The sequence below is a fragment of the Lutjanus erythropterus genome, chromosome 23 (genome assembly GCF_056507025.1).
Source record: "Lutjanus erythropterus isolate fLutEry1 chromosome 23, fLutEry1.hap2, whole genome shotgun sequence".
NCBI lineage: Eukaryota > Metazoa > Chordata > Actinopteri > Lutjaniformes > Lutjanidae > Lutjanus > Lutjanus erythropterus.
In genome coordinates, this window is record NC_139339.1 from 14420726 (window position 1) to 14434930 (window position 14205).

The window sequence follows — 14205 nt, forward strand, 5'->3', positions numbered from 1 at the left end:
TGGTATTGTGTGATTATGGTGAATCCAGTTTAACCTTTTTAAACCCAAGTGAAGTGAAAATATTCAAAATGTATTGTACACTTGAACCAATATTGATTTTCTTAGGTTGATCCATTTTAGGTGGCTAAAACATATTTTTCTGCTGACCCTGTCCACAACAGTACATTGCTTAGTTTCCATGCCAGTACTCTTCTCTGCCTCTCCTTCTGGGGGTGTACCTACCACCATCTCCTGTTGGTTATCAATGACTATCGATAATACAACCCCACTTCAAATAAAACAAGCTACCCCTTTAAGTATTTAGTTCAAACACTCAACCCCCTGTCAACACACAAACTTACCAACCTCCTCTCCGTCCACCAACCCCTTGTCTCCCTTGAGACCCCCACGAAGTCTGCTGAGGGGTCTCCAGTGCCAAAAAGCAGGAAGTCACAGCTGTGCTCATCCCCCTTTCAGCATGTGTGAGAGCAAGTGTGTGTCTCTGTTTGCATCTGTGTATAGATCTGGGTCAGTGTGTGTGTTTTAGTCTATATATGTCTGTGTTTGTGTCTCAGTCCGTTTATCTGGCCTGTATGACGCTACTCTCTGTTCCCACCTCTTCGTTCAGTGCAGAAGTTTTCCAGCACCGTTAAATGAAAACCTGGCTTATATAGGCTAATAAACACTCTGTGTGCCTGAGCTGTGTGTCATTGTGGCTAATAGTATAAGGCTGGCTGCACTGGACTGCTCTGGTGGAAACACACACACTCTCTCTCTCTCTCTCTGTCAACTTTATGCTTTTTTATTGTTTATGTCTCTTCCGCTTGCTTCTTTATTTCTTCACTTTCTCTTTCTTATTGCTCTCTCCTTATGTTATGTTTTGTTTTTCTTTGTCTTTACAGTATACGGCTGAAAGTTTGTGGACACCTCTACCCACATAACTAATTGTAATATCACGTGAAATATCCAAGAGCTGCAATTTTTCGATAAAGGTAAAATGTGTCATAGCAAACCATTATAATTGAATCATTGTGGTGCTACAAAGATGCCCCAGCCTATAAATAATATTTTTCATATTTTCAGTGAAAATGAAGTGCAAAAATTACCTTCCCCCTAAAATCCTAACTCAACATTCAACTGCAGTATCTGTCGAGATCATCACAATATGATTTTTTTTTTTTCTTTGATAAAGTTCAGCCCTAGCTGAAACCATGAGTCGATTAATTGATTAGTTGGTTGTTAGAAATAAATCAGCAGCTATTTTGATAATCCATTAATCACTTGAGTCATTTTTCAAGTTTGGACTGTTTGTTGGGCAAAGCAAGACTTTGAGACTCTAAATCTTGAAAGGGTTTTGAGAAATTTGGAGGTTCAGGTTCAGATTCAGGTTACTTTATTTGTGATCATTAGATTTGGTTTGCAGAAGACAAGGCACACTAGAGCTGCATCGATTAATTGATTAGTTTTCAACTACTACATTAATCGGCAACTATATTGAAAATTGATGGGATTATGACGTTAACATTAGTTGTGTTAGAACTGTATTGATCACAGTGTAACAACTACAAAACAAAACCACATGGAACTAATAATCATTACTACTATTAGTCTTGCTTACACACAAATTCTGTGTAGTCACGTTTAGTTAAATGTTGTAATTTTGGGTCTCCAATTGTCCTTCATATCCTTTTTTGGCAGTAAGGTTGTGAACTACGTCTAAAATTTGCATTCATAATGGTCTTAACAGGGTCTTTAACTGCAAAGCTGCAAACAGCTAATTAATCAATTAATCAAGAAAATAATTGACAGATTAGTCAGCAATAGAAAAACATGGAAGATACACAAGACACCATTAAACAGGACTTAAAAAGGGAAAATTCACAATAAAAGAGCTAAAATGAATAAAATCTAGAATAAATAATGTAGAATTCTGGTTCAATTCGATGGAAATTTCACATTTAATAGACTAAACCATTATTTGATAATGCAAATACTTGAGCTATTCAAGTTAATGTTTATCTTACATTTATCTTAATTTATTTATTTAGTATATCTATCCTTTATTTGACCAGAAGGCCCTATTGAACTGCCAGGGAGTAAGATGGGTTGCAAAAAAAAAAGATTTTATATAAACGTGCAACCGACAGCAATCACATACAAAACATACTAAAACACAAGAAGCATATACGCAACATACAGGAATGAGGGGCTAAAAAGAAACATGGTAACACTACAGCATACAGCAGTCTTGTGACAACTTCCCAGTTTTAGCATGACAGTGCCCTCGTATACAAAGAAATGGTTCTCTGAGTTTAGTGTGGAAGAAGACGACTGGCCTGCACACAGCCCTGACCTCAGCTGCATCCAACACCTTTTAGATGAATTTGAGTGCTGACTGTGTGCCCTACCTCGGTGCCCGACCTCACTAATGCCCTTGTGGCTGAAAAGGAGCAAACCCCTCCAGCCAGGTTCCAAAATCTTCCCCGAACAATGGAGACTGTTGTAGCAACAGATTATTGCTGCACTACAGTCACATATGGTTGTCCTCATACTTTTGGACATGGTCACTTCTTCCTTTTCTGTCCCTTGTCCGGTTTCTGCCTGACTCTTTCTCTGCAGCTCCTCGTGCAGCCAGCTCTTTGCTGTAAATCTCAGGCCTTTTGGTTTAATAGGTGCTGTGTGCCTCTGTAACACCGGCCGCCTTTGTTTTGGTTACAGATAAAATCACTGAAGGAAAACACGACAGCAGAGAGAGAAGGAGAAAGAGGGAGAGGCTGTGTGAGATGTCGAAAAACAGCGCAGTGAAAGAGTGTGTGTGAATCCCTGTGGTGCAGGAAGAAGCAGACAAGTCCAAAGAGCGAGGAGGGCAGAACTTTCTTCGTCCTTTTTTATATTTCTTGAACAAGATACACAGAGCGAAACAGAGGGGAGGAGGGAGAGGAAATGATAGCTACTAAAAGAGTGATGATTTGACAACGGACGTATCCAGAGCAGACTTAACTGCTTCCTAACTCTGAAGTACAAATCAAGGTTTCAGTCCTTCATCTGTCTAATATTACTTCTTAAATCAGACTTATCTTTCTGTGCTCTCCTCCCTTCATCCCACCTTTTGTTTGATCTCATTCTGATGTTACCTTACATGCATGTGTGGACATATGGAGTTGATCACAGCCTGTTGCTGATGGGTCTTTTTGGGAATGTTGACAAGTTGACAGGCAAGGCGCTGCACCGACATCGAACCTCACTCCACTCAGGAGGAGAGAGATAGACAGATACAGGCAGAGAGAGAGAGAAGGGGGGTGTGGGTGGGAGGGTGCAGAAAGAGATAGAGAAAGAAGAGGGGGGAGGTGAGAGAAAGGGAGGAGGAGAGATGAAGAGGGGGAAAAAAATGACTTCACGGCCACGACTGGACTGCCCCCTTTTTTCCCCTCAGCCTCTCTCTGTCTGTCTCTCAACTTTTTTTTCCTCCCTCCCTCCTCCTCCTCCTCTGTGTGTTTTTTTTAAATGATTTGGGGAGAAGAGGGGAACAAGCATTCGGAGCTTGGCTGACGGTGCAGGCAGGAGCGTCACATAGGCAAACAGGAGCCTGAGGGGCAGCACACTGGGACTGGAGAGCACTGAAGAGGCTTTTGGATCTGATGCACAGGCTAAAGGATTTGACTAACAGACAGAAAGGGCAGGAAGAAGGAGAGAAAAAGATTTATAGAGACCTTTAGCAGGCTTTAAACAATATATTTACTCAAAGAGACTGTATGAAAAGCAAGGGAAAAAAGCCAGATTTATTTTTGTAGAAAAGACAGGCAGGCAGTCTAAACACTTTTCCAGACGGGACTGGAGTTTTCTTCCACTGGAGAGAGAAAGAAGCAGATGGACAGAGGCACATTTTGAATGAAAAGAGAAGAAAATCATCTTGATTTAGCAATGCTTTTGAGAAACTCTGCACTGAACTGTTGCTGTCTGCTATCCTGGATGCTGACGCAGGCATAGGACACGTTTATCCTCACTGAATTCCTCTTGAGAAGAGGATCCACGTTGTGTATTTTTTCTTTCACAAAGTCTCCAGCGCAGGTGTTGTGCTGACTGTCACTATGATTCTTCAAATGTACTCTTTAACACCATCATGGACTACTTGTCTTTTGCTCTTGTGCATCCTGGATGTATGGACCACAGCCCAACAGTCTCAGCAGCAGTCCCGCCGGTCCAGGCAGATGACCCCCCTAACCTCCTCCTCGTCAGCGGGCAACCTGTCAGAGAGTGCCGAGAGCAAAGTGGAGCGCCTCGGCCAGGCGTTCAAGCGAAACGTCCGTGAGCTGCGTGAGAAAAGCTCCTGCCTGGACCTGGTCTTCCTGGTCGATGAGTCGTCCAGCGTGGGGGCCAACAACTTCCTGAGTGAGCTGAGGTTTGTGCGCAAGATGCTGTCCGACTTCCCTGTTGCACCGGAGGACACGAGGGTGGCGTTGGTCACCTTTTCATCCAAGACCCACGTGGTGACAAGGGTAGACCACATCTCAGCACCCAAATCCCATCAGCACAAGTGTTCGTTGTTCAACCAGGAGATCCCAGCCATCAACTACAGAGGAGGGGGCACCTACACGAAAGGAGCCTTCCAGAGGGCAGCGGTGAGTCAGACCTAAAGATGAAGTGCATGTTTGTCTTAAATGTCCCTGCATTATGTGTGTGCAAGTTGCATCTTAGTAAGGACATGTTTTCTATATGTGCAAGTGCTCAGTGTCTGTGTGTGTGTGTGTGTGTGTGTGTGTGTGTGTGTGTGTGTGTCTGCAGCCTGCTCTGTGTGCAGGCAGTGATTGTGTCTTAGTAAGGTTGATGTTAATGAGGCCCTGCGTGGCCTCACTGCTGCTGCGCCCGCTTCCGCCAAATTACACACCAGCAGATAGCAAGGGGAAGCCACTTGCGGGCTAATTGTTCAGGAGTTTCCAGTGATAAAAATACCATTAAGGTTGAGCACACACACACAGATGAATGCACTTAGCAACCCATGCAGATGCAAAAATGAACTACATGCATGGAACATTGAACATTGAGAAATTGGTTTGTAAAAATGAAATACATAGCAAGATACACATAAGTCAATTTCATTTTTAGTTGGCCTGTGCAGCAATGTGTCGTAGATGGAGCTTTCTGAATGAATATGAATTGCATCAGTGTAACTGATGGGGTTTTGTTCGGTAGTCCTTTATAAGGCTGCAACTAACGATCATTTTCATAATCAATTAACCTGTCAGTCATTTTCTTGATTAATCAGTTTGTTGTTTGGTCCATAAAATGTCATAAAGTGGGGTTGGATGTTCCCAAATATCTTGTTTTGTCCACAATCATAAGGATCAAAGATGTTCAGTTAACTGTCATAGAGCAGTAAAGAAACTGGGATATCTTCACATCTTAGAAGTGTAAATCAGAGAATTTGGAAATTTCTTCTTAAAAAATTACTCATAATGATTGGTCGATTATCAGAATAGTTGATCAGTTTAATAGCTGACAACTAATTAGCTAATTAGCAACTGACTTATCATTGCAGCTCAACTCCTTTTACCTATTTTTTGGCTCATAAATAGAAGCATCACAGGTTCAGATTGTTAGGCTGAATATGTTGTGGAGACAGCTTTTGGGGTCAAAATGTTGGCTTGTTTATGGTTTGTTGATTTGAGCTGCCTGACACCCAGCAGCACACACACACACACACACATTCAAAACACACACACACACACCGTGGACATATGGCACAGTTCATCCGTCAAGTCCAAACAGCCCAGCTGTGAAAGCTGTGTTGGTGGTATAGGGGCTGATCCTGTATAAACACACACACCTCAGCTCATGCCTCAGATCTGCCTTCAGTTTGGAGCTCTGTGAGGCACTGAGAGTTATTTGAAACACACACAGGGCGAGATTCTGGTGCTTCAGGGGTCTGCAAAATTGCTAAGATGTACTGCAGTTTGTTACTAAGCTACTTTCTGTTATCTTGTAGTCTTCTAAATAATCTGATAATTATTTCATCCTCACAAATGGAAGGACGTCATGGCTTGATGACAAAAATACAAAGTAAATCTTATTAGTGGGTGCACTGGACTCAGAAAACCCCTTTAACAGGGTACAGTCATATGATAAAACAGCTGCTGATGCTTGACTATCTGCGGCTTCACTTGTAAAATGGGATAGTTTAGCTTATTTGAAGTGGGGTTGTTTGAGGTCCTTCTCCATAGTCTGTGTATTACCTACAACAGATGGTGCTTGGCATGCCCCCAGTTTCAAAAAGCAGCAGGAGTACCAGTTTAGGAAGCTAAACAATGAACTGCTTATGAAGGGGCAGAAGCAAAATATATTTTAGCCACTTCTAAAAGGGCCATTTAAAAAAATCTATCTGTTTATTCTATATCTAAAATATTTTCATTGCTTTACCTTGCCATCAGGCAGTCTTTTCTCACAAGAAATTGCTGTTACAGAAGTCAAATATCACTCTGCAAAGCAACCAGACCCCACTGGCAAAATCAGTTAATTTTACCTTGCAAAACACTGGAGTTGATGGCATATGGCCTCCTTGATCTGTTAGTTTGTGTTGTTTTGTGACTTTGAGTAATCTGAGCTAATACAATGACAATGGATAAATTACTCAGACAACCCCACTTGAAATAATCTAAACTATTCCTTTTAAGCCAATAATGTGGTGTTGAATGAAAAGGTTGTGACAAACTGTGACAAAGACTACATAACCATCACTTTTAACAATACTCTATTAAGAAACTTAACTCACTTTGATGCTACAGCACTAAAGTTTCCATGAATGCACTGTAGATCATTAAAAAAATCACGTCATCTTAGTTTTACAGACAAAAGGGGGTAGGTAAGCTGCATTTTGGCAGGTTTACCCTTCAATCCATCCGTTTAATGCTAATAGCCTTGGACCATATCCTCCAGTTTAGAGCTGAAATCTTGGCCCTCAGGACAGGTTTTCAGCTGCCCTCCTTAGTTAAGTGCTGATAAGGAGGCCGCTGGCTGCGTCCCAGCTGCTAAAGACCACAACAATACCGAGAAAAGGCTTTCTGGGGCAACTTTAGTGCCTTATCGTTATTCACAAACACTCAAAATGTTTTGAGTGATTTATCAAGTGATGTAGTAGTCTGAATCAGCCAAAGATGGATTTAGTCAAAGAAGAAGGGCGTACTGCTGCTCAGGCTTCCAAACAACAAGTCTGATTAGAATAAAAGGTTGAATTCCGTTATTCACTTAACAAACACTCCTGTATTTCTTTCCAGTATGGCATCTGCATGGTGAGAGTCAAACTCGAGCCATGTATGAGTAATAGCAGAGCTACGTGCAGCCTACACAGAGCTGAGATTTTTTGGAAAGATAGATGAGCCTAGCAGATACAGACTGAGACGTAGCAGCAGATCGACCGGTACTCCAGAAACCAGCCCACACCTGACAGATTCAGCCTGACGTTTACTGCGTCCTCACATGATTGAGGAAGTGATATTAAAAACAAAACAAAAAAAAACACAGGACTGTCTATGATTTATCTTCTGATCTATGGGTTATTTTATCATCTGTCTGAATCTGACTGGAAAGAGAAAAAAGGAGCATTTGTCGTCTCTTTCCATTAGCTGCATAAAAGATGGGTCTGCTAACACTAATCTACAAGGCGCATATCCGCCTGTCATCATGTACCGGCTGAACTGTCGGGCAACTGTCTCTGTGTGTGTTGAACTGGGGATTTTGCTGTGCGAGTGTGCGTCTGCATATACTTAGTGATTTTGTGCTTTTGCCCGTACACGTGCCTCCATGTGTTTGTTCCTGCGTATCCATCGACGGCTTCAAGGGAAAATTAGGGGTGTCCGTGCATGTGTGCCTCTATGTGAAGTGTGATTGTGTGTTAGAAAGAAACAGAGACAGTGAAAGTCAGAGAGAGAGGATAATTGATAATTGCAATGTAATAATAATAATGCCATATTTTATTCCCTTGGCTGGTCTTGGCTGTTCTAAGTGCTGCAGAAAGCTGGGATCCATTAAGAGAGACATTTTTCCACCAGCCGTGCATGTAGAGACAGGGCTCTCCTCCAGCACTCTTCATCTCTGTCTCTCTGCTGTCTGTCTCTCTGCTGTCTGTCTGCTGTCTCTCCGTTCACTCAATGCATCACACAGTAAAGCATCAATGTATGTAGGGTTCAAAATGATTTCTGATTCAGGAGTGTCTTTTTTATTTTCACATAGTTAAGGCAAATATTATATTTAGTGTTAAACTAGTATATACAGAAAATGTGTAAACATACACTATAATATATACACAATGAGTAAGCTGTGTTTATAGTGGAGTGAGTAAAATGAGATAATCTGGGACGGTTATAGCCAGAAAAGTCACTTCTCCATTCTCTAGCACCATGATGTAGCTCTCTCCTAAAAGGATATTTGGATTATTTGAGGTGGGGTGGTATGAGCTTCTTATTGATGGTCAGTGAATTACCTACAGTAGATGGCGATTGACACGCCTCTGGTTTGGAAAAGCAGCAGGAGTACTGGTACAGGAAGCTAAGTAACCAGATTAAAACATTAATTTTACCTTGCACAACACAGGAGGTGCCCCTTATCAAAGCAGTTAGTAGAGAGGACGTTAGGCTAGTTAACAGTATTGAGAAGCAGCACCTTCTATAGTTTCCCCAACACTCTCTTTATGGGAATGTCCTCATAGAGGATGAGGTTTGGAAGGACAACGGGAAGGTGTTGGAAGAAAGAGTAAATAAAATATCACCCAATTATACAGAAAGAAGCCTGACTTAAGAAATGTAATGTTAGTAATGAGTAAGTCATTTAGACACTTAATTTACTCATCTACAGAGGGAAATTATGAGCTGTGCTGCTTCACATCACTTGTTGTATATCTGGACAGATGTTTACCCTCCATCCGCCAGTGTTCACTCACTTGCTGTTCCAGAAGAAGCCTACTTATCATAGAAAGCGGCAAGATGCTATTAATTGTAGAAACTGGGATAGCAGAATGACAAAAGAGCTTGAGAGAAAAGTAATAATCCTGCGTACTTTTGGCACCCCCACATTACTGCCCATTGGCTGCGTAAAGTGTCGGATTGTTGGTTTTGGAAAATACCAAAAATTGTCAGACGCAGCCCCCTAGATTCCACACGGAAAAGGAGTTTCAGACTGTTGGACGCTCCATCTAGCACTCTGTTTGGAGCTTACCAAGCCTGACATCATTTAAAAATGTTTTGATACCTGTGCCAATACAGTGATACAAATTCGGCGCTCATTAAGTATTGGGGTCCAATATTCACTCCCTTCACTTGCTTTATTGACAGAAAGCAGAACCATTATTCTGTGTCTGTGTTTGATGTAATGTAGATGAGGGTAAATGTCATAGAGTATGAATGTATTAAGAGTGCAGCACTTTGTCATAATGATTCACAGTGTCTCATTTCAGGATCTGTCTCTCCTCAGCCTCGAGTCAGACATGATAACCTGGTAGCTGATGGTAGTTTTCCAGCACTTTCATGGCTGCAGTACAAAAGAGCTGATTGATGACTCTCAGTAAAGGTTTTGAGGCCCCTGAGGAGAAACTACTGTACTCTCTACCTGAGACGAAAGTAGTTCACCTCACCTTCTCCAAACTGAATCATATTCCTTTCCCTTCTACTCGCTCTAATTGCCCTGAAATAGTCAATCCATTTTCCTGCTCTTTTTAGCTCTCATTTAATTTATTTTCCATGCATTCGCCTTTTACATGACCAAATATCTTGAAGGCAATATGGCTCAGAGCCTTTCATTTTATTCTATTGGTCGCTGGTAATCTTGTTGATCCAGGAATTACGGCTTTTTCCATTGTTGCGTTTATTATAGCTTGCTTTGGATACGAGTGTCTGCAATAAAAATACAGGCAGAGAAACGACTGTATCTGTAATAGCCAGTTAAAATCACCGCCATCACTTGTTTTCTGTCTCATCATTTGTCTTCATGTTGAAGATTCGCCTCTGGGTTGCCATGTGTTGCCAGATAAAACCCCCTCTCGCTCTCTGCAGGCAGGCCCGGCTTTGGCAAACAAACACAAGTGCTAAACTGGACTTGGCGGCTGCACTGTGTCAGTCTGCCTTCTCAGTTGCATAAGACGCAGACAGATGGGCAGCGTGTGAAGAGAGATGACGAGGAAAAAGGAGTGGGAGAATGATGGAAGAATGAGAGGAAAAAGTAGAAGAAAGAGGGAAAAAAGCCCTGGGTTGAAGAATTGATAGAAAGAATGTGGCTCTTTTTGGTGGTTATTCACAGTAATGTTTTTACCTGACAGTTGGTTAGGCTCTGCCTGAATCTGGGTCGAAACAGACTGTAGAGTAGTTTACTGGCGTTAGCCACTTAATAAAGGGAGCTTTCTGCTCAGCCAGCCACTGAGTTTCTGGGACTGAAATCTGTATAAGTTGGACTAGCAGGTGGGTTATTTTCCTCTGCTTCTTCAGTGAAAAGTTACAGTGACTCTGAATGTGCCCAACATACCAAGAAAACACACAAGTTCACGCTCATTATACACACTCAGATTCAAACACACAGTTCATCGACCAGCTGCATATCTTTACGTGGTTGTCATTATATACTGTAAGTCAGAGAGGTCATATTATAGATTATAAACTGGAGTGTGCATGAGGGATTTCACTGCCTATCTAACTCAATACAGCCTCAGCCTTTACACGCCAACAGTGACTCAAATAAATAGTATGAATAATTTGGACGGAGAATTTCAACCTGCCTGACTATTCACATCAAGCGCAATACAATTTTGCGAAAAAATGATAATGCATCTAAAAATAAATTGCCACAGCAAAACAGATGCAGTCAACATTAAATGAACATGACCTGGGTTCCTTTTAAGGAAAGATGCAAAACAAGAAACCTGAATAGAGCCAATATAGGGAAAGAGACCAGAACATAGTGAGTTTCAGTGCTTTGTTCAGGAGCTGAAACTTTAACACAGCTGCTTCAGGATGTATTTCAGGATGGCACAAAAGTTTGAAGAAGCAGAGGAGTGATTTCAGAGAGCTGACTGATCCGGAGCAGCAGCTATCTGTTGTTCCAGCTCCACTTCCATTCCAGCTGTGCGTGGTTTGCATGTGGTTAATTCATACTCCAACAGGAGGAGAGTCGCCTGGTTGTAAGGTTAAACAAAGATGGTTTCTGTACACTGTTGAAGCTTGATATCCACACTGTTGTCATACTCAAGCTCATTGTCTGTTTCTCTCCACATGTTGTCATTGGAATCATTGTCTCTGTTGTATTTTTCCCCCATTTTATCATATAAAATAGAGTTTGGAGAACTTGTGAAACAAGTGATCCGCCATGTTGGATGTGTGATGTTGTCAACAATGTGTAGTTTGATTGGTCAGATGTGTTCTCGTTGGAAGCAGAACTTCAGAAAAATCGACCTTGGCCCCAGAAAATAAAAGCTGCAATATCACCTAATGAATGCTGCCATTGATGTGAAAGCTTGCAGTGGATGCATATAAGTAAAAAAACATGTGTGATCTCACATCAATAAGCCCTAAATCATTACTGTACAAGACGTTTCCTGTCCGTCCTGTCTCTACCTGATCAAGGGCTGCTAAAACTTCTGTCACTTCACTTAAGGACTGTCAATAAATTGCAGTTTGGAAGACCAAACCAATCTTACTTTCAATATCCTCTTTCTGACATGCTCATATTGGTGAAAATTATTAAAATTTGTCTCACACTATGCTACAGTGTCTCATACTTGCATTCACATTGTGCTTGTGTGTAAAACAGAGCTCTGCACTTGTAAATCCAAGCCAGATCTCTCACTCAATTTTAATCTACAGTACTTTATTCCTGCAAACATCTACTGAGAATGAATTGAGCCCATAGTCTCACTGACTTCCAAACCTTGTAAACAAGTGCTTTAATTTAAGTAGTTGCTGTAGATATTAAAACTGAAACATTATGCAACTACAAGTTCTAGTTCTCACCTCGTATTATTCAGAAACACATATTACTGGAGAGTTGGGTAGAAAATTGACAGCTTTTCGAGTATTGCTGCAATGTTTTTCCAGTTAGACAACTTGAATCAAAGTCCACATTTGTCTAACAAAGTGTACCGATGGTGCAAGTTGATGTTTCAGAGGAGAACACTTGTCAGTCATGCAGCTCTACTTGAGACGAACCCTTTCTCTGTTGACCTTTTCCAGCTTTTATGCCTTCCCGTCCTGCTCTTCTCCAGAGCTGCAGACCTCCCCAGCAGAGTGTCAGGCAGGGGAACATCAACTCTGTCAGCTTTGACGCACTTCAGCCAAAATATACAGTATTGTTTTTCAAAACATTGTCTATTAGATTAAATGAAGCTTGTGTAAGTTGCTTATTTGTCCTGTGGAAATGTACTGCAGAGGTCCTGTACATTCTTGACCTGTCTGACATGCACACGCACACACTTGCAGGCACACAATGCTACACTTAAAGTTAATATTTGAGAGTCATCCTTTGCCTGAATTTCTGTATAACCAGTGATGAGATGTAGAGTGCAGCAAATTAAGGAGGGAAATGAACACCATCCATCACCTGAATGCTGGAAAATTTTGTCTGCTGCGGGTGATTTTCAGGGACATTTTCATTTCTAGAAAACTTATTTGCTCACTGGAGCATTTTTTCATTCTCTTGGCTGAATCACTGGGCACATTTTAAACAAGCCAGTCAAGCTAAACCTTCACTGTAGTATACTGTAGTAAGTATATACAAAATAAAAGAAAATGAAAGAGCCGATGCAAACAAGTTCCCACAACAACAAATGAAAGCAAGGTGCATCTCTTTGATCCGGTCCCTGAGGCTGGACCCAGCCGTGATAAGATGATAAGAAAAGTCTCTGTTTCCTGTCCGTGCAACTGCCACCTCCCGCCATCTCACCCTTAATCATTTCCTCCCCCTCAGTCCGTCTGCTTCTTCCCCCCCTATTCAGCCCCTCTACCTCCTCCTCCTCAGTATCAGAGGGTCTCCAGCAGGGTTGGATGAGACAGAAGGATGGAGCTGACTCACCTACTGGCCAGAAAAGCTGTGATAAGACAGAGGCCAGACAGGAACGTCCACAGACACCAGACACCAGATTTACAATTTTTGAGTCTGCAGTGGAACGTTAGTGGGTCACTAACATTGTTCTATATAGCACCTCATAAATCTTTAAAATGATTAATCAGGACAGTAAAGTCAGGCTTTAGAATAACTGCATTTTGTTACGAAACAAGATAAGTGGTTGGAAAAGCAGTGCTGTTTCTGTCAGTTCTTTTTCTAAAAAAAATACTAGATAGGAGGTACATTTTCTCAGTTTTTCCTTTAAAGCTAAAATTCATAACTTTAAGCAAACTTTACGGCAGATGAAGTTTTACCCTCTTGTAGTTTCTTTGGAGTTATCAGGTGGCAAAACATGTAGTTTAATTGAGGCTATTGAAGTGTTGAAGTTAGACAGCAGTGGCACTCATTTTCACATAGCACAGCATGGACTGTGTTTTGAACACAGGTAACTGTGGTATAGAGATGGTTTTTAATTGCTTAACCTTACCTTGCAGAACACAGGACTTACGGGTCCACCGCTGCCTAGATTGGTAAGTATGTTTGTGTTATTGGGTGGCTTGGGTGAGTCCGAACTAACCTTTTAAAGCACCAAAGTCACACAATAGCAAAAGGCAGCGGTAGACTAGGACCTTCTGTGTTCTGCAGTGTAAAATGACTGATTTCTCCAATGGGGTCTGGTTGAGCGAAAGCAAGTGATGATTATATAATAGTGCTTTCCCATCAGGAAAGGCTGTCTCTTGGCAAGGTAAAGCAGTGGAAATATTCAAAATATAGCATACATTTAAACTTATATTTAAAAAAAAAAAAAAACTTTTTTATTGGACTTTTGTAAGTGGCTAAAATATGTTTTGCTGCTGACCCTGTCCATGACAGTACACTGCTTCTTCAAACTGGGAGCGTGCCAACCGCCATCTACACTCACTATTGATAAGCACCTCATTTATCCCAACTTCAGATAATCAAAATTATCCCTTTAAACTTGAGCATTTTCTTTACGACAGTCAGCTAGACCAGCAGTTTCAACTTGTGTTCTCTTAAAACGATATAAAATCTTGTAACATCTTGTCACAAATTTAATACAGTACATATTCACCTGCAAGTGATTTTTTTTCCTTCTCCAGTTGTGTGTGTGTGTATGAGAGAGTGTGTGTG

At 41.4% G+C, this 14205-nt stretch overlaps 1 protein-coding gene across 1 annotated transcript in view; it reads left to right on the forward strand.

Moving 5' to 3' along the window:
• Positions 1-3402: 3402 nt before the first annotated feature.
• Positions 3403-14205, forward strand: part of svep1 (sushi, von Willebrand factor type A, EGF and pentraxin domain containing 1) — a 121141-nt gene continuing 110338 nt past the window's right edge. The window contains exon 1 of the mRNA XM_084711731.1: positions 3403-4598. Coding sequence (XP_084567857.1) covers positions 4068-4598 — 531 coding nt within the window. The 5' untranslated portion in view covers positions 3403-4067. The remainder of the gene's footprint in view (positions 4599-14205) is intronic.